At 35.2% G+C, this 19,029-nt stretch overlaps 1 protein-coding gene across 2 annotated transcripts; it reads right to left on the bottom strand.

Annotated features, from left to right (window-relative positions):
- Nucleotides 1-6,020: 6,020 nt before the first annotated feature.
- Nucleotides 6,021-18,731, bottom strand: LOC120633324 (GPI ethanolamine phosphate transferase 3). 2 transcript variants are annotated; one of them, XM_039903513.1, is made up of 10 exons: nucleotides 18,075-18,731; nucleotides 16,894-17,023; nucleotides 16,313-16,534; nucleotides 13,879-13,905; nucleotides 12,720-12,970; nucleotides 11,744-11,895; nucleotides 10,199-11,223; nucleotides 9,167-9,358; nucleotides 7,353-7,492; nucleotides 6,021-6,407 (listed from the first exon to the last, which is right to left on the bottom strand). In XM_039903513.1, exons 1-10 carry the CDS (start codon nucleotides 18,609-18,611, stop codon nucleotides 6,234-6,236), a joined length of 2,850 nt encoding a protein of 949 aa, XP_039759447.1. In that variant the 5' UTR covers nucleotides 18,612-18,731; the 3' UTR covers nucleotides 6,021-6,233. The 2 variants fall into 2 exon arrangements, with proteins under 2 accessions (XP_039759447.1, XP_039759449.1); XM_039903515.1 differs by lacking the exon at nucleotides 13,879-13,905.
- Nucleotides 18,732-19,029: the final 298 nt, after the last annotated feature.

Below are 19,029 nucleotides of genomic sequence, written 5' to 3' on the forward strand. Positions count from 1 at the left end.
GGCAGTGGGTACCTAGTGCGAAATATTTCGGTAGCGAAAATCGTTAAAGTATTTCCTTTAAGCCAAAACTTAAATGTTAAAGAGGTACGGATTTAATCATAATGATACAGTTAAAATACAAAAATTTACAATTCTAAGTAAGAACTCCTAAGTCAGAGTTAGTTAGTTTTATTTTTATTTTTATAGAAGTATAATTATTATTTGTTCGCTGTAACGTCTTAAGCGCAAAGCGCGTTTTTATCTGACTAAGGAAATAATACTGCATAACATCATACATAGGGTTCAAAATATAATACAAATGTTTGAATTACTAAGTGCTATGCTGTGTGAATGTCTACAACATTAAATCAACATAAAAGATTTGCTAGCTTACAATCGAAGAGCCGTTTTCGAGATGGAAATATTTGAACATTGGTGTAAAATGGATCATATTGTCATTTCATTAAAAGTTAAATTTGCATGCAATTCTTTAGATATTTTGTAATACAAAAATCAGAAGTCCTGTACTTCATTAGCGACTCCAATGCCCGTTTTCACTAACCACGGACAAGGGAATACCTAAGAAAGGAACGTCTTTTCAAAAAAGTTTCCTATAGATTTATTTACCTTTTACTTATCGATTTTTACTCGGCAACTCATATAACTTAACTTGTCTAAGGTTCTTGCCACAAGGTGTGGTATATTGTGTTAGTGTTATCATATTTATCATTTTTCAGTTTTAGGTTATTGTTTTTTTTCATCTGTCAAGTGTCAGTTTAAGAGTCCCCTAAACTTTACGATCAGCCGAATCGAGATGGCGCCTAACTTTACTAGGCATCCGATTAAGGTTATTCTTAGGTTTAGTGAAAACGGTCATAAAACGAGTAGCATTACACTATGAAAATGTTTGGATATGTAAAAACGCCAGAGCCAGCAAATCTTGTACAAGGCTGCAGCTTACAGAGGTACACTGCTACTGTTTGTCAAATAATAAGTCTGCGATTGATTGCAAATAAAGTAAATAAGTTAAAAATGTTTGATGACCACTTATTTCTTTTTGTTACATACTTAAATGTATTTTCTTATCAGAAATTTATTAGTTTCGATTAAATCATTTTTGTGGGCGTTGAAATTGTTCTATATAATAACGATCCATGAGCAAACCTTACAGTATTGTGTAACGCTGGGGGTAATAACATGCCTTTAGTCTCAAGTGAGCTCATCACCAAACAAATCTTCGGCAATGTAGGGTACATTGCACGATGATCTTCATTTATTTATTCATAAGACACACCAGCAATTAATTGTTAACTACATTCATAAAAAAAAAATTATGTGTTAGAATTACAAATTATGTCCAGTGCCATTACAATAATCAATAATTATTCATTGTAAAGTCAACATCTCTTGAGTATGCTCCGGTTTCGGAGCGAAAGATGCGTAGAGGGTACATTGCCGAAGATTTGTTTGGTGTGGAGTATAAGGATTGAAGAAATTATAAATTACACCATACAGATTCTCCTATTTTTCGTGGAGTATAGCAAATTAAGCTACATTTTCATGATTTAGCTTATACAACTACTGAATTCCTATTAACTGTATCTGCTCTATTGTGATAGTTTGCCACACCAAGAAAATACTATTAGATATAATTTAAACATGACTTTGTACAACTTATGTACATATAATAAAAAATTTCATATTATTGACTTTAGCAAGTGTGCTAGTCCTTCTTATAATTTGTACCGAGATAGGTATTACCTATCACACTATTTTAAACGACAGATAGCTGTTTCGCTATCATATTTTTTTACAATTACAGCCAAGAACTTGGCTAAACAAGCTGCTTTTATTGAGCAGTGTAATAATTCTGACATTAACACCTTGGAAATCATTCCAAGTCATTCTACTTTAAACTAGTTAAGGAGACAACAGAGGTTTCCTCTTGCTTATATAAACAGACAACTGAGACTATCTCTGGCATATACAATATAAATTATATTAAGGCATTGCACAATTTAAAAGTAAACCAAAAAATATACAAAAAATCTAATTCTAATCATATCAACTTGGTTCACCAAAATATTCAATGTATTAAAGGAAAGGACTTAGAGATTGAATTATTTTTGAATGATTTCAACATTAATATTTTATGTATAACTGAACACTGGTTGAAGACTCATGAATACTTGTTTAATTTTGGTAACCACCAGGTTGGTAGTTCGTTCACCAGAGTTACTGCAATTCATGGAGGCTCTTTAATACTATTAAATAAAAATTTAAAATTTAAAAACAGAAATGATATTGTGAGCCTGTCTGTTGAACGGACAATAGAGCTAGCCTCGGTCGAATTAGAGCAATTAATAATTGTCACTGTATATAGACCACCCTTGTCTAACTTTGAACTTTTTGAAAAGGTAATGGATGAAGTGTTATTTAAAATATCAAAGTCAAATAAAAAGTTAATAGTTTGCGGAGACTTTAATGTAAACATCTTAGAACGTAATTGTTTAAGTGTTAATTTATTAAATTTATTTAAAACATACAATCTTACAAATATGTTCATGGAACCAACAAGAATTACTGCCACTAGCGCCACATGTTTGGATAACATTTTTACGAATATAATTCCAATAAGTAAACACATAATTAATAAATTAGATTCTGATCATTGTGGTCAATTAATTCAATTTGAAAATGTGAAGAAAAATGTCTCCAAACATAAAATTACTTTTGTACCAGTGACATCAAACCGCATAGAAAAAATGAGAACTAGCCTCGTCAAAGACCTCCCGTTCTTACAATCGGGGACAAGTCCGAATGAGATGTACAGCTGTTTTTTCAACACGTTTCCACGACTATTTAATTCTATATTCACTAGTAAGTCGGTTGTGGTGACTGATGCTTTAGTTTTTAGTGAGTGGGCATCAATTGAACTGCATAAGAGTAGGCAAAAAATGTACGAACTTTATGCAGAACGTCAATACAATACTGATGCTGAGTTTAGAGATTGTGTTAAATTATGTTCCAGTAGTTTTAAACGCGATTGCTTCTTGGAAAAGTCCCGATACATACAGAATAAAATAAAAAATAGCAATAACGTAATCAAAACTACTTGGAAAATAATTAATGAGGAGACGGGAAGAGTACCACCGCGGCATAATAACTTTAAACTTAATGTAGATAATAAAGACTTAACATCTGATTTCGAAGTGGCTACTGCTTTTGAAATCTTTTTTACTAACATTCCTATCTCCACCACTAAATCATTGAACTCTTCACCAGATATTGCTCTCTCTCTATTGAAGAATAACGTGCCCGAGTGTAAAAACGCTTTTAAATTCAGCCATGTTAGTGGCTCTGACGTTATTAAAGCCTTTAAATTATTAAATAATAAAAAAACAAGTGACTTGTGGGGCATTTCCGTTGAAGTTCTCAAATCACTAATTGATATCGTTGCACCCGATTTAGCATTAATATTTAATAACTGTATAGATTGTGGTGTGTTTCCTGACTTAATGAAACATAGTAAAATAGTTCCTTTGTTTAAATCGGGTAGTACTTCTGACCCCACTAACTTCAGACCAATATCAGTACTGCCCACTTTCAGTAAAATTTTTGAAAAACTTATTTTAAATCAGTTACTTGCCTATTTTCATAAGTATGATTTACTCCACGTTAAACAATTTGGTTTTACACGGGGTCGCTCAACTATCGACGCTGGTGTTGAGCTAATACATAATATATTTGAAGCTTGGGAGGAGTCACATGATGCACTTGGTGTGTTCTGTGATTTGTCTAAGGCGTTTGATTGTGAAACGTTAGTCAGAAAACTACACCACTATGGAATTCAGGGTGTAGCTCTCGACTTGATTAGTTACTACTTGCGTGATAGGGTGCAAATGGTAGACGTTAATGGAAAGCGGTCTAATGGGTCATTTGTGAAAATTGGTGTTCCACAGGGTTCTATATTAGGACCTTTTCTATTCCTTATTTACATTAATGACCTGCCTTACCTTGTTAAGGACAATCACGGGATAGTATTGTTTGCTGATGATACATCACTTATGTTCAAAATTAAGAGACGTGAATTAGCTTTAGACGATGTAAACAACTATCTCGCTAAAGTAGTACAATGGTTTGAAGCTAATAATTTGGTTTTAAATGAAAATAAAACTAAGTGCATAAAATTCACATTACCAAATGTTAAACATGTAAAAACCACTATACTACTTAATAATGAGGAATTGAACCCGGTGGATACAACAGTATTTCTAGGAATAACGTTAGATGCTAAACTTCAATGGGGCCCTCATGTAAATAATTTATCGAACAGGCTTAGTTCTGCTGCCTATGCAGTAAAGAAGATACGCCACCTGACAGACATAGAAACTGCTAGGCTAGTCTATTTTAGTTACTTTCACAGCATTATGTCATATGGAATTTTACTATGGGGTAATGCTGCTGATATTGGCACTATTTTCGTGCTGCAGAAGAAGGCTGTTCGTGCGATCTATAAAATGGGTCCGAGAGAGTCATTGAAAGATAAATTTAAAGATGTTAAAATAATGACACTCTATAGCCAATACATATTTGAAAAATTTAATGTATGTTCACAAAAATATATCAAAATTTAAAAGAAAATGTGACTGCAATAATTTGAACGTTAGAAGCAAAAATAAACTTGCAGTGCAGTACACTAGACTACACAAAATAAGCAATTCATTTAAAGGAAATTGTATACAATTTTACAATAAATTACCGGTTGATATCTTGGGGATGTCACTAAAGAAGTTCAAAGTTTGTATTAAGCGAAAGCTTATAGAAAAGTCCTATTATAGTATAAAGGATTACGTAAACGATAAAAAAGCTTGGGTGTAAACAATTGCTCTAACCAGGTTGCTTCTTAAATATTTCCTAATGACAATGTGAGATGGTGATAACAAAAAGAACACCCGGCTAAGTTTGTTGTGGGCTTCTTCTTAGACCAGGGCGCGATTGGAACCCTCGTAGCTTTAGTTTTAAGTTTACGATTGTAGTTATCGCCATCACTACTCACTGCTATGTACACATTTTGTATATAATAACGCATCAAAAGTGCCATCTATGTGCCTATTTGAATAAAGATATATTTGACTTTGACTTTGCTCATGTACAAATGTCGTTGTAACCATTTAAATGTCAATTCATACATGGGAGTTGCGCGAAAATCCCAGAGCTACCTTCGGCCCAACTGTATCGAGCCATTCCCTACTGCCGATATGGCGTAGCCGACAAAAAACAAATTATACTTTTTTAAATATCTTTTTACGGATAAATGTGCTTTTAAATAAAACAAAGTAGGTCCCCTTTTTTGTATTCTTAGATCTTTTAAACTACGCCACGAATTTTATTAGTTTTCAGCAATAGATAGAGTGATTCAATAGGAAGGTATATATGAAGTATACATGTATATTATAATAGAGGAATTCCAAGAAATTACAAAGATTTGTAATCTGATGGCGTTAATTTTTGTGCGCTTATATGACAAACGCTGGCTAAACCTTACATGCCAATTATCATTATCATCAACACATCACCGGCTCACTACAGGGCACCGGTCTCTTCCCACAATGAGAAGGGGTTAAGGCCGTAGTCCACCACGCTGGCCCAGTGCGGATTGGCGGACTCCACACACCTTTGAGAATATTATCGAGAACTCTCAGGAAGGCAAGTTTCCTCACGTGGTTTCCCTTCAACGACAGTCATACGTGTCAATAGATCAAATGAATATACGACGAAATTGTATATCTCAAAATTATCGATAAAGAAGTCCGCGATGCTTCACGTTTATTTCCTAAGTATAACCCACAGTAAACATTTGTATCTTTTACATGTTACAAATAAATACGGGTTATTTAAAAAGCTATTTGAACGAATAAAATATTTTTTATATACCAATGAAATACTCTTAAATTGTAATATAACAAATTATTTTTATAAATTAAAAATGCATATTTTTTGGTGGAGTTATTAATTAAAAATTGATAATTCCTCCCACGTGTAGGTAAAAACACTGATAGAAATAATAAAATTAACAGATTATATTAAATAGCAATTTAACAGCACTTTAACCGTATAATTATAATAAAAATAAATATCTCCTGTAAAATTTGTATTTTGTCGGTAACTCTAAGTCCGTATTGGCTCGGTATTGGTTTCCGAACGAATATTTTTTTCTATGGTCTGTACACAATTTAGTATTATCACTTTTGTCAACTGGATCGGACTTGGCTGGGTATGTGCCACATAGTCAAAATGGCTCCTATAAGAGCCCCTAAGAGCGCTGCGAAACACGATCCCACTTCGAACAACAACTTCGGTGTAAACACCCCCCATATCATGAGGTGACGGCAGTGGATCGTGGCTGATAATGCACACGCGAATACCTGAAAATGCATACATAGAAAAATAAATTAACCGCTTTGTTAGTCTACTAGTCAGTATTACTTTGTGGAAGGTATGATATGCAATGAATATTAAGTTTCATCATATCATAGACGTCCACAGCTGGACATAGGTCTTTTGTAGGGAGTTCCAAATTCCACGGTTCTGCCATTCCAGCAGAATATTAAGTTTAATTAGGTTTAATCAGCGCACCAGTCAAATCTGCACGGTGTAAATTTATAATTACTTCAATTTGTAAACTTAGCGATTATTTGTCGTAGAGATTATCTGCGTTTAAAAAGATTGAAGTAATTATAAATTTCACCGTGCAAATAAGCCTGGTTAGCGCGGATTAGAGCTATCTAGATAAAGCAGTGGCGTGCATATAGTTTATGACCAGGGTAGACATAATGCAGGAAGATGAGATAAAATGGAAAAATCCTGCTACTGTAAGAGTTAGGTATATCAAAGAATTAGGGTAGGCAGTGCCTTTACGAATGTATGAAGTGCACGCCACTGAGATATATCCCACGACTTCGTTCGCGTGGAAATTTTGATTTTGTGTATGCCTATGATATTCTAACCCCGAATAACTATTAGGCAAAAAAAGAAACAAATCTCTCCCACGGGAACCATACATTTTTCCGGGATAAAAAGTAGCATTTGTGCTGTTCCACACTATAATCTAACACTGTGCTAAATTTTATCCAGATCCGCTCAGCCTTTCTGGCTTGATTAATGGATCTTAGATTCTAAGATGAATTTAGGATTCATCACCTCCAACGAAACAAAACAATTGTACCCATACCTACAAGAAATTCATAAAAACCTTTTGCATGGCATCTTAATTAACTAGTCCATCAGAACAAAAAATTTTTATACAATTGCAATTCTTAGAAACCTTTCATATGGCTTTTTAATCACGTAGTTTTCGAGTTAGTACTTACTCTAATAGCGAAGCACAACGCAAACTTGAGACATATAGAGAATACTGCTGCTAACTGCGTCCGCGGGCCGAGGGCAGACGCTCCTTTACTGCCCCAGAGCGCTAGCAGAGGGACCGTCGCACCGAACATCAATGGCATACCTGAATTATATATTACATTTTTCAACGAAGAGGTAATGCAATGAGCACGGGTTCAAAGCCCAAAAGTGTGTCAGGAAGGAACTAAAGGTCCTTACATTACCTTCGTTATACATTCATGAATCACTGCTTTTCGTAAAGAAGAACATGCACTATATTATAAGCATTGTGAGAGCGCCATAAATATAAACTTCTTATGTCTCCATCAAAAACAGTTAAATATAGCAAAAGCTCATATGTAATGTTACCTAAGCTATACAATAAACTACCGTTAGATCTCTTTAAGAAAAATAATTAATCAAGAGCATCTTCTGAATCAATGTTAATATGATTTAAATGAATATTTTGGTTAATTTTAATAATTATATAACATTAAGAAGAGTAATCAACTTAATTAAACATTTTGGTATTGGCTGACATTTGAGGACATGCTTTAATATTATGGTATTAAATCTAGTTATATCTTTGGGAACCAAATTGTATTGTATTATCATAAAATCGTAATATTATAATTAAAATTAGTTTTAAAATAATGTTAATAATTTTTTCACGCCAATCTTGGCTGAATATGTAGATCATGAATTACGCATAACATCTATGTTTTTTTGTACCATGTTTAAGCAAAATTTAATAAATAAATAAAATAACGTAACGGGCGCCGTGATAAATCCATACATAGCGAGGAATTCTAGAGTAACTCCCGAGCATGACTATCTGGAATCCTGAGTGTAGCAAGGGTTGTAGGAGTGCCCAAGACAAAGACAGTATTAACCCTACGTCAGATGCTTTTAACTATACAATTCAATACTCGAGATTGTTTTTAGTTATTACGCTTCGGAAATAACTTTTGGAGGATTTTTTAACGATTTTTACTCTATGTTTTGCGTTTTGCTTGCTCTAGCGAGTGAAGTACGTTCATCAAGGCGAGAAAGCAATACAAGAATGAACAGATTTTTCTTAAATCTATTTTTCCAGTGAATTAAAAATGCTCAACCTTTATGTTAGGTGTAGCCTGTTTACTCCATCGAAGCAGTCCCCATATCTGAAGCTGTGTTTTTACTTTAAATGAAAATCATAGTAAAAATTGGATTTATTTAAGACACTGCCTCGTTGATCTAGTGATTAGTATGTTCGACTGCACACCACGAAGCCCTGGGTTCAATCCCCGGGTCGGGACAATGACAATGACAAACAGTACCTATTTGGTTTTTCTATGAACAAATATTTGGTACTAGCCCGAAGTTTTGATGGGTGAAGATTCACCCCCGTGAAAGAGGTCGCTATGCAGGAATAAGGCCGCCAAATATATCCTTCCGTCAATATGTATCCTTTTTTGAAACATGATGATTGTAATGAATATTATCATATGATGAATAAAAGAACAATTAATATACTACGAGATTACACACATCGCCATCTAGCCCCCAAAGTAGGCGAAGCTTGTGTTATGGGTACTAAGATAGCTGATAAATATTTTTATGAATATAATACACATATTATCTTATAATATACAGATAAACACCCAGACACTGAAAAAAAAAACCATGTTCATCACACAAACACTTTCCAGTTGCGGGAATCGAACCACGACCTTGGGCCTTGGACTCAGAAAGCAGGGTCGCTGCCCACTGCGCCAACCGGCTGTCAAATGGTGATGGTGATGAAGTCGAAACTTACCAAACAAATAAATAAACATCAGCACAACAGATATTGGCGTCCCAAACGACGTGTAATTAGGGTCACCAGCGTGGAAGACTGCGGCCCATCTCACATGACCCAGGGTAGCGTGGTGTCCCGTGCCATAGAAGTGATACGAGGCCAATAGCGCCCAAAGACAAGCCATGCTTGAATTGCATCTCGTTGCTAGAGCTGAAAAGTGATTTATTATGAGCACTGGATTTCGGCTTGAACACTGCAGTATATATTTTTTTTAAATATCAATATTTCAAACTAATTACGGAGTGCTATGAGAATGCAACTACATCTTTTTGAATAATACCCGTTTATGTACATTAAACATATAGTTAAAAACAAACATAGGTAAACAGCTATCCGTAGTGTGCACTGTTTTAACAATGTGTTAATGAAAACCGAAAACATACTTCACAAGCTTTAGAGGTACATTATGACTTATCTATGATACCGAAAATCTAATAGTTTGAGTAAACCACTATAATAGTTTTTACTGGAAGAAATCAGATCTTTATATGAGTAATATCAAGTGACTCCTGTCACTTTATTAGGTACTATGCACGTGTCGATCTTTTACCTTCAATAGGGTTGTCATAAGCAAACACTGAGAGAAAATAAATGCGCTTCTTTTGATTTATTATTTCTACAGAGTGATTCCTAATGAAATATACTTATGCACCCTTTAATAGTATTTCGTAATTCCGTTACACGTTGTATAAATAATACAACTCAAATCCAAATCATTATTTTAACGATCAAAATATGACAATATGAAGGAAAACATTGTGATCATAACGTTCTCAAAGGCGTGTGTGCGGCGTGAAGTCTAGCAACATAGACTTCGCCAGATTGCTGGACTACGGATCTTTCTCATTCCGAGAGGAGACCACTGCCCTGTAGTTGGCCGGTAATGGGTAATAATGGTGAATCCATAAATGAAACTACATTTGATGATATAATTCGAAAAGTTTTGCTAGTTTACTCTAAGCCGTCTTCAAAACAAATGTTTCAACTTACAAAATTTCGTCGAGCCTTCAGTCTTCAATATCGGAACGACATTCAGTGCAATGAATCCCGAGAGAAGTGCTAGACCAGCCGTTGGAGCAAATGCCGCACCCAATACCAATGTATTGGCCAAATAGAACAACAGACCAGACACGACCAGAGGCATAGTGGCCCCTCTACCATCCTTCCTCCACAGAAGGACAAACATGGTTGCTATAACCAACCAAGCTCCTCTGGCCAACATTCTGGATCTACTCGGAGACCCTAAAGATCCCCAGCCTACAGCCCAATGAGCACATGCGAAGATACCAGCTATAACTATTCCATAACCTCTCCATTCAACATGACGTCTAGCGATCGCTATAACAGCTGCTACAGAACCTAAGGCTAAAACCAAAGCAGCTCTAGATGCATTACCCGTGGTAGAACCTTCCCCAGCCGTCCAACAATCCCCTTGCTCTTCTCTACAACCCCTATAAGACCGAGTTAACACCATAACACCACCAAAAGCGGCCCATAGCAGAAAAGATTTCACCGTCCGTACATTCCAAACTATCACACCTAAAACCGATAGCGTCAAATACGACAACGTTGCACCTTCTTCTATAATGTAACTATTCGAAACTAATATTACAGCTGACGCGAATAATGCAGTTCTAGCGAATCGATCGTAGAACTGCGCACGCCCTTCAGACCATCTCTGAGTTATTCCATCCCAGTGCATTACAACTAAAACGCACGTAATGGCTCCAGACACTAACCCTGTGCTCAAAATTATAGCGTGCTCGACATTTTCTAAGATTTCAAGGTAGTACGCTGTGTAACATAAGCCAATACAAACTGCGACAGATACAAGTCCACTTGGGACGAAGGAACTAGCGAAAACATGAGGAATACGTTCAACCGGAATGCCTTCAGTTATGATCCAATTGAAGAATACTGCTAGAAGGAGCAATAAAAGAGCCCGAAGCATAGATAAAGAATCAAATTCGACCCAGACTTCCCGAAACGCTCCACGTACTTTATCCATTAGGTTCCTGAAACAAATAGGCACAATTTAAAAACTGCAAGCGTTAGCAATTATTTCCTGTAGTTATTTCTTACGGTGGATTAGTTGCCTGTAAAAGATTGCTATATAGCGCCAAGGTTGAAAAATTGTATGCGCTGTTTTGTGACTTCTTTTGTCTCATGTATTTATGTGGTGTACAATAAAAGTGAACCTATTCATTCATTCCTTCTTTTATTTGGTTATTTGTTACTTTCTTTAAAATTTGGGTTCAAAGTTTTAAAATTTTTGTTTTATCTTATATGTATATTTTTTAGGTAGCATACTGAGACAACCAACTTCCAAGATATATTTGTCAACCGGTTAAAAATAAGCTTATGGATTTCAAGGTTGTTTTCATTTAGGTAGTATAAGTAGATTTTAAATTAACAAACTTTGATGGAATTTAATTTGTAACCTAAACTTCTGTAACTTATAAGCAAAAGCTACTTTGAAAATTACAGTAATTTAGGTCACAAATTAGCAATATACCCTCCACGATCTATTCTTACCTAACATCAGAAATATAAATCCGAAGATCGGCCTCAGTTTCAACACCAGCTGCTAGGCCAATCTGCGTTCTGGTCGCATTTATTAACTGAGCCAGTCGATCCAACGAGATCTGTTGCGATTCCTCACCATATCTTACTAAATACTGGGTTACCTAAAATAAATAATAAAAATAAATAAATATACTACGACAATATACACATCGCCATCTAGTTCAAAAGTAAGCGTAGCTTGTGTTATGGGTACTAAGATAACTGATGAATATTTTTATGAATAATATACATAAATACTTATAATATACAAATAAACACCCAGACACTCAAAAACATTTATGTTGATCACACAAACGTTTTCCAGTTGTGGGAATCGAACCCACAGCCTGGACTCAGAAAGCAAAGAAGAAAATGGAAATAATATTCTCTAACAATTCTATAAAATTTTAGAAGACATTTTTAAGCCTAACATTGATATACATATATATACAAATTTATCTTTGCCACATTCAGAAAAAAAAGTTGGTCATCGCGGGACGTCCGGGTGCTGTAATCGACACATAGCGGTGGCGCAGAGAAGGCAATGACAGCGTCATGCCAAATTCCATGACGGCATACAGATATAACTTACTGCCCAGACCAGGGCTTCCAAACCTGGGTGCGGTGGCGCCCTAGAAAGTACAGGGGTGCACAGCAAGGCACTCCCTTCTGTACTTCAAAAAATAAAGAAAATTTTTTTTTGTGGTTCTTGTACAGCGGTGTCACGTATACTACTTAGAAACTATATCTCAGCCGGGTATACCTTTTACTTTTTCCCCTACTGTACCTATATCGTGAAGAATACGATACTTCCAATGCGTTTGTTGTGGCTTGGATGGTTTAAGCTTCTGGCTCCAGTAATGAGACATTAATAGGCTGGGGATAGTGGCGATGATGGATAGATGATGCTATCCAATGGAATAGAAATTTTATTTATTTTTCTTACCTGTTTCAAATTGTTGCTCAGATGTAATAATGTATGAGCTACGGGCATATTTGGTAGAACAGGTAGAAGTAAATTCCCTAGTGACGGGGCCGGCGGGGGTCTCCCCAAGGCCGCACTAAGTGTAGATGCCAGATCGGTTTGTTGCACTTCCCTACCAATCTGCCTGTCCGCTTCATCCCCAGCGAATCCTGTAGAGCAGTATGCGAACAAAGCTGCTGTACGCTCAGCTTTGCTTTCCCCACCGTGATCACCTGTTTGACAAACATATTTTTCAATATAAAAAAACCACTGACCAATTACTGTCTATCTACAAAAGCTTTAAACTAAATATACAAATAAGCTGTTATAACCTCGTAATCAGGACTTCAGCCTTTCTTTCAAAGGAACTGTACCTTATGTATAAGATTCGGAAACTTGCAATTCTTCAAGTCCTCAGACTATTGACACAACGTGTAAACGAAAACCGAAATAATAATTCAGAGGCTTTAGAGGTACATTATTTACTGTCTCTGAGACTTATCTGTGAAACCGAAACGCTAATAGTATTTGAGTAAGCCATTGCCATAGTTTTTACTGAAAAACAGCCTTAAAATCAAATGCAAAAGTACAATCTAGTGACTCCTGTAACTTTATTAAGTACCTACTTGGCGCGTCGCGTACTATGCAAGTGTCGGTATTTTATCTTCAATAGGGTTGTCATAAGTAAACACTTAGAATGTTTTGGTTAAAAATATGCTTCTTTTGATTTAATATTTTTACAGGGTGATTCCATATGAAATATACTTATGCACCCTTCAACAGTATTTAATAATTTTGATACACGTTGTATAATTATATATATTACTATTTCAAGTCTTATTGCTGGATAAACTTGTAGAAAAAAGGAGTTAAGAATTCACCACATAAAGTAAGTAAACAATCAATTTGCATGCACTTAATCCCTGACTGTAAACATTCACTCTGCAGAATGTACTCTGTATTAAAATGTTGCACAGGAACACAAGCAAACATATAGTAAGTTAACTCAAAAAAAAAAGGAGTAAAAAAGCTAAAATAAACAACTACCCAGATATGCTTTAGAATCACACACAATTATCTATTAAAACATGTTATATTCTAATAACCATACAAGTCATTAAGCAAATAGGTAAACACCTACCATCCGATTTTTTCCATTCTTGTGAGTCTAAAACAATGTAAATTTAAAAATTTTAGTTAAGATTAACTTCCCATCTTTATATAATAGATACTTATTGGTAAAATAATAAAATAAAAAATATCTGTCACGTAGGCTTTACTTATTATCTTCTTCTTTACTTATTATTAAAACATCGAGTTTACTTTGGGTAAAGTAGCTCCAACCCCAATTCCACAAAGTTGATTGTACCATAGCCAAAATAAAAACAGCATTTTAAATTTTAAAACACCTTCAATTAATCTTATGTGCAGCCCCCCTTGAATGGGCAAGAGACATTTTTCGCCACAGGGTAAGAACAACATTTTATGTTCTTCCGCAGTTTTATCCGCTCTCAGAGCGTAGAACTGCACAGAAATAATATCCAAATATTATAAATGTATTGTAAAACAGGAAATACTTCTTTTATCTGTTGCTGTGCTGTGTCGTGTGGTCATGTCAATTTTACTCCTAATCAGTTGATATAATCTGCACGGCTATCATAGGCAGGGGATAAAAATTATATCCCCTGACAAGGGATAAAATTAACATATCCACCTTCCACGGTAGGGCAACAGAGAATAGGAGAAGTTCATTTATGATTACACATAATATAGTTATATTATTTAGATTTTGTGGAGATCGGTAGAAGAACCAGAATTACCGACGTAGCTTAACGAGTCGCGAAGCTGAAGTGACAATGGGCGGGGCATTAGTTCGGAGAAAGGATGGACGTTGGGGTCCCAAGGTGCTGGAATGGCAGCCCGAACTGGTAAGCGCAGCGTTGGTCGAACCCTAACGAGATGGACAGACACGGGTCGGAGGTAGCCGCTGGATCCAAACGGCACAAAACCGTTGAATTTGGAACTCCCTACAAAAGATCTATGTCCAGCAGTAGACGTCTATCGGTTAATATGATGATTTGGATATTATTTCCACTTGTGCACCAATGCTCGGAATGCTATGGTAGAAGAAACAATTTTATCTTTTCCACCTACGATGGCCACGCAGACGAAAACAGTCCCAATTGCTTCCAAATACCTTTGTCACTAGATTAATGACTCCATTATGAGCATTCATTATTATCATCATTTAAACAAAAACACTTGACCTACCTCATGTGATTTAAAAATGAGGACACAAACGTTCCTAATGAATTATGAGTTAAAAACGTTAACACGTGTCTGGTGGTGGTAGAGAAACAATAATAATTAATAATACTGATGTATATTTGGCATAACCAGCATCCCTACTAATCTATACTAAAATTATAAATGTGAATGTATGTTTGTTTGTTACGCTTTCACGCAAAAACTACTAAACCGATCATCATGAAACTTTATACACATATTTCTGAAGGTATTAGAACTAATATAGGATTCTTTTTATCCCGAAATTAAGCTCAGTTCTTTTGGGAGAGGGGTAGAAGTTTTTTGACGATTTTACACCATAACGCCGTCAAATGATAACCAATTTAAACTTTTGTACTTTAGAGGTTATAATGTCTGTTTAATTTTGCTCAAATTTCGTGTAGATCTGATGAATGTGATTGGAGATAGAGGACACAACTCCTCAGCGGACGGCAGCCAACCCATTATTTAAGGCTTAGCTATCCTAAATACATAAAGTGCGTAGAATAAAACTAAATCGAATGCCAGATGTCTTTCGAAAAACAAACGCAAACGAAGTCGCGGGCAACAGCTAGTAGAATATAATTGGAAAGTCAGTTTCATTGCGAAACTATTGCTTAAGTAAAAGGGTGATTAGGTATAACCCAAATTATATATATATTACAATGTGAAGCAAAAAATTTTTACGAAAATTGTGCAGACGGTGAAGTATGAATTTTCCCACACTTATAGTTTATATGGAGAAGGAGTGCAGAATCCTAAGTTTTTTATTAATTTTTGCATAATAAATACATTAAAACAATAAAAAAACATTACCCACACTACTATGTACTTGACATATTTCGCATATATACTTTTTATTAATAGTTTTTTGGATTATAACTTGTATGGAAAAATTGGCAAATTAACCTGTGTCAGTGCTTGACACAATCTGTGATAATTGAAGTATAGTCTTTGACAACCTTAATATTGTTTCAACCCTTAATATTGTTGTATTTAAATTAATTATGGTCTAATTTTGTCAACTGCGGGACCACTAGTTCATACTAATACTTAAGTAAGTGCTTTTTGTATGACTTCACCAGTGGCGTGCACAGGGTATGCATAAGGCAATGTACATGGAAAAATTCCCTTCAAATACGAGTTATATAAAATAATTTGGGTGGGCAGTGCTTTTGTGCATGTATGAAGTGCATGCCACTGTTCTTCACTTAGCAACAGAGTAACTAACAAAATATTCAATAACTTGTGTTAATGTTTACTCTTAAAATGTATTCTCTGTTATATACCTGTTTCTGTCATGCCATGGTCACCTATGACATAAAGAATAACATCTGGGGGCAGCATTTCAATGAATCGCTCAAGCCTAGCGTTTGTTTCTTTTAATTTTCTAGCCATCTCAGGATGATTCGGTCCATATCTATGTCCTGCATGATCAACTCCTAAGTAGTGTGCCACAAGTATATCCCAGTCTGATTTCTTCAATTCATCATAGATTTTTGAGTCAACCTCTGCAAGAATAATTAAACATACAGGTGAGTATTAGATAAGTCAATGTTAGAACATTGATAACAAGATTAATCTGTTGACTGTTCATGCCCTACATACATACATACATGCCCTAAAATATGAAAAATTACCATTGTAAATTACCTTACACAGAAAGTGCCTATTGTTGAAAAGAAACCCAGTTTGAATGAATCAGGAAGCAGGTCTTAGTGAGGAGCTCAAAACCTTAACAGACACACTCAGTGACTTGTGTGAGTATAAAAAGATGAAACAGTTCCTGAGTAGTCTTTTTGAAATAAACATTTACTAGGATATAGTAAATGTTGCCTGCATTTTGTAGTGAAAGATTATCTTAACTTACCATTATCAACAGTATCAAGGTCCCAGGTATGGAATGAATATAATGCATGGGAGCGGTGCCATCTTGCAGGCATCAGTCTAGCCCATGTGTCATCTCCCAATAGTACTGCTTTGTTACCTTGTTTTACAATCTGTGAATGATCACTAAATTGGACTAAAGATTTGAAAATGAACAGTCTTTGTCATTTGTGTTTGTCCTTTATCTTTTAGTACCTCGTAGTGGTAATAATCAAAGAACATTACCAAGTTATTGAGTATGTGATTAGCTTTTTATTAAGTACAAGGCCAAGATAGGAAATTTGGCTAACTTCTCTTTTTTTTCGAATTTACGTAGCTTTGCTTTACATGCGTTTCCTGCATGTAAAAAAAAATTCCAAACCACCTATCATGGCTGGCATGGTATTGGCTTCCTTAATAATTAATGTTTATGAAACTCCATGATTTACAGAAGCTGAAGTATGTTATAAACTTGTAATTCTATTTGTGAAAACATGTAATTGCCTATAGTCTACTAATTACTTGTTTTCCTATATATTTGGTCTAATGAGTTAGGTTAATGGTCTAACAGCCTGTGAATGAACAAACAAAGATCTGGGATCTTCTTTATTTTATAAACATACACAAGGAAGACAATCATGAAGTTTGGGTTTGAGGCTTTTGCAGAACGTTAATGAAGGTACTTCACATGTACAATTAAATGTGATTGTTTTCATATTTTATTAAGAATATTATTAAAAATCATGACGTTCACTGCCAGACACTCAATATTGTTTGTGGCAATCCCTTGCCTTAATTTTGGATGATGGTTCCTCACCAGCCCGACAGTTTAGACAGTTCCAATGCCTTGCCAGACGAGTTGTAGGTGTGAACATGAAGCAATGTACAAGTAGGTGTATGTGAGATAGTGATTTAGATAGTAACAGATGACAAGTACTTTAAGGCAGGTTTAAGACTTAAACAAGGAGTAATCTTGGCATTTTTTTACTGTGCAAATATCTAAACTGATTTTCTCAACTTTTTTAGTTGGTTAGGTAGTCCATTTACAAGGAGTGTTTTATTTATACTCAGAAGTTACTGAAACATGCTGTGCTTGCCCATTGGCTAGACTTATAATCTAAAAGGTATTAGCTAGCTATAGCTAATGCAGACTCTTGTAAAAATAAAACCAAACGGATCTCTTACTTGATCAATCACATTATCTTCTTGTATTTCCATAGCAGCGAAATTGGCACTCATATCAATAAAAGTAGGCAAGGAGCCTGTAACTAGAGCCTTTACGCGCTGGAGTGTAGTTGTAGGTGGATCAGCCATAAATCGAAAAACCCGCGCACGGTTCGGCCACTTATCAACAGTCTTTCGAATCACTGGCAGACGATTTTGATAATACAAAGGGCTTGCATTACTTTCATCATATTCTGTAAAATCGTATCGCAAAGCATCCACCAAAATTAACGCCACTTTATTCTTCTTGGGAGCGCATATTATAGGTGAACCGGAGTTAGACAGTATCCGGCGAATTTTATTATCATCGCTGCATGGAACCTTCACGCTGGAGTTCTGATGCCCATCGCAACCGAAGCTTTTTAAAGGTACACATTCTGATACATCGCTTAACGTTTTACGAGATAGGAGGAAACCCTGGCCGAACATGAGAACCGCGGAGAGGATAAGATAGGAGAACCAAACGAGATATAAAATAAAATTCCATTTTTCTTTCATTGCAATGATTTTTAAGACACAAATTTATAGCTGGCATGAGTTTTAATTTGTTAAATAAAAAAATACACAATAACCACCCCTCTCAACATCGCGAAATTTTGTAAAATTTGAAATTGCCAAAGGTCATTCGTTGATTTGACATTTTATTGACCATAGATATAAAAAATCATGGTATAGAAGGCCATAGACTAGTTACATATTTCTAATATCAAAAAATATTGTTGGTGGAAAAGGCATTTAACTCTATTTTAGATTAGTCACTTTAGGAGTATTAATTTATATTGATTGGTTTTTACTAAATAATATAATAGTGTAATTATACACCATGTATTATGATTAACTATATATCATGTGATTATCTCGTATTTTCTGTTTCACTTGACTCAGAAAAGATTGAACCCAGTGCCTTATTGCATAT

Source organism: Pararge aegeria, chromosome 21, assembly GCF_905163445.1.
Source record: "Pararge aegeria chromosome 21, ilParAegt1.1, whole genome shotgun sequence".
Lineage (NCBI taxonomy): Eukaryota > Metazoa > Arthropoda > Insecta > Lepidoptera > Nymphalidae > Pararge > Pararge aegeria.

Bases quoted from the DNA above. Each gene is read 5' to 3' on its own strand.
- LOC120633324 (XM_039903513.1), bottom strand. From the start codon at position 18,611: ATGAAAGAAAAATGGAATTTTATTTTATATCTCGTTTGGTTCTCCTAT. The intron at 13,906-16,312 runs GTATATAACAGA...ACATTGTTTTAG, and splicing joins CCATGGCATGACAGAAACAG to ACTCACAAGAATGGAAAAAA. The intron at 6,408-7,352 runs GTAAGTACTAAC...ATGCATTTTCAG, and splicing joins CGTTGTGCTTCGCTATTAGA to GTATTCGCGTGTGCATTATC.